Source organism: Buceros rhinoceros, unplaced genomic scaffold (assembly GCF_000710305.1).
Source record: "Buceros rhinoceros silvestris isolate BGI_N320 unplaced genomic scaffold, ASM71030v1 scaffold4167, whole genome shotgun sequence".
Classification (NCBI taxonomy): domain Eukaryota; kingdom Metazoa; phylum Chordata; class Aves; order Bucerotiformes; family Bucerotidae; genus Buceros; species Buceros rhinoceros.
In genome coordinates, this window is record NW_010422596.1 from 6,194 (window position 1) to 6,448 (window position 255).

The 255-nt window shown below is 53.7% G+C and overlaps 1 protein-coding gene across 1 annotated transcript in view; it reads right to left on the minus strand.

The window, feature by feature from the left end:
- The window catches only part of LOC104496893 (protocadherin alpha-3-like), a gene marked incomplete at both ends in the record, with an annotated part of 2,467 nt that extends 2,216 nt beyond the window's left edge, over positions 1 to 251 (minus strand). Inside the window, one exon of the mRNA XM_010140081.1 lies at positions 33 to 251. Within this exon, the coding sequence (XP_010138383.1) occupies positions 33 to 251 (219 nt within the window). The remainder of the gene's footprint in view (positions 1 to 32) is intronic.
- Between the last annotated feature and the right edge of the window lie 4 nt (positions 252 to 255).

Sequence of the window (255 nt, forward strand, 5' to 3'; positions counted from 1 at the left end):
TCGAAATCGGTGCGTCCATCCTGTGGGGACACCTGCTGCAGAGAATACGAGATATTCCTGTTCGTCCCCTCATCCAAATCCGTGGCGTTTAGTCTGACCACCAAAACGCCGCGTTCTGAATTTTCTGGCAGCTGCACTTTATACACCGACTGGTTGAACTGGGGTGCGTTGTCGTTGGCATCCAGCACCAAGATCACCAGCTCCATTGTGCCCATCAAAGACGGCCGGCCCTCATCACTTGCTGTCACCACCAAA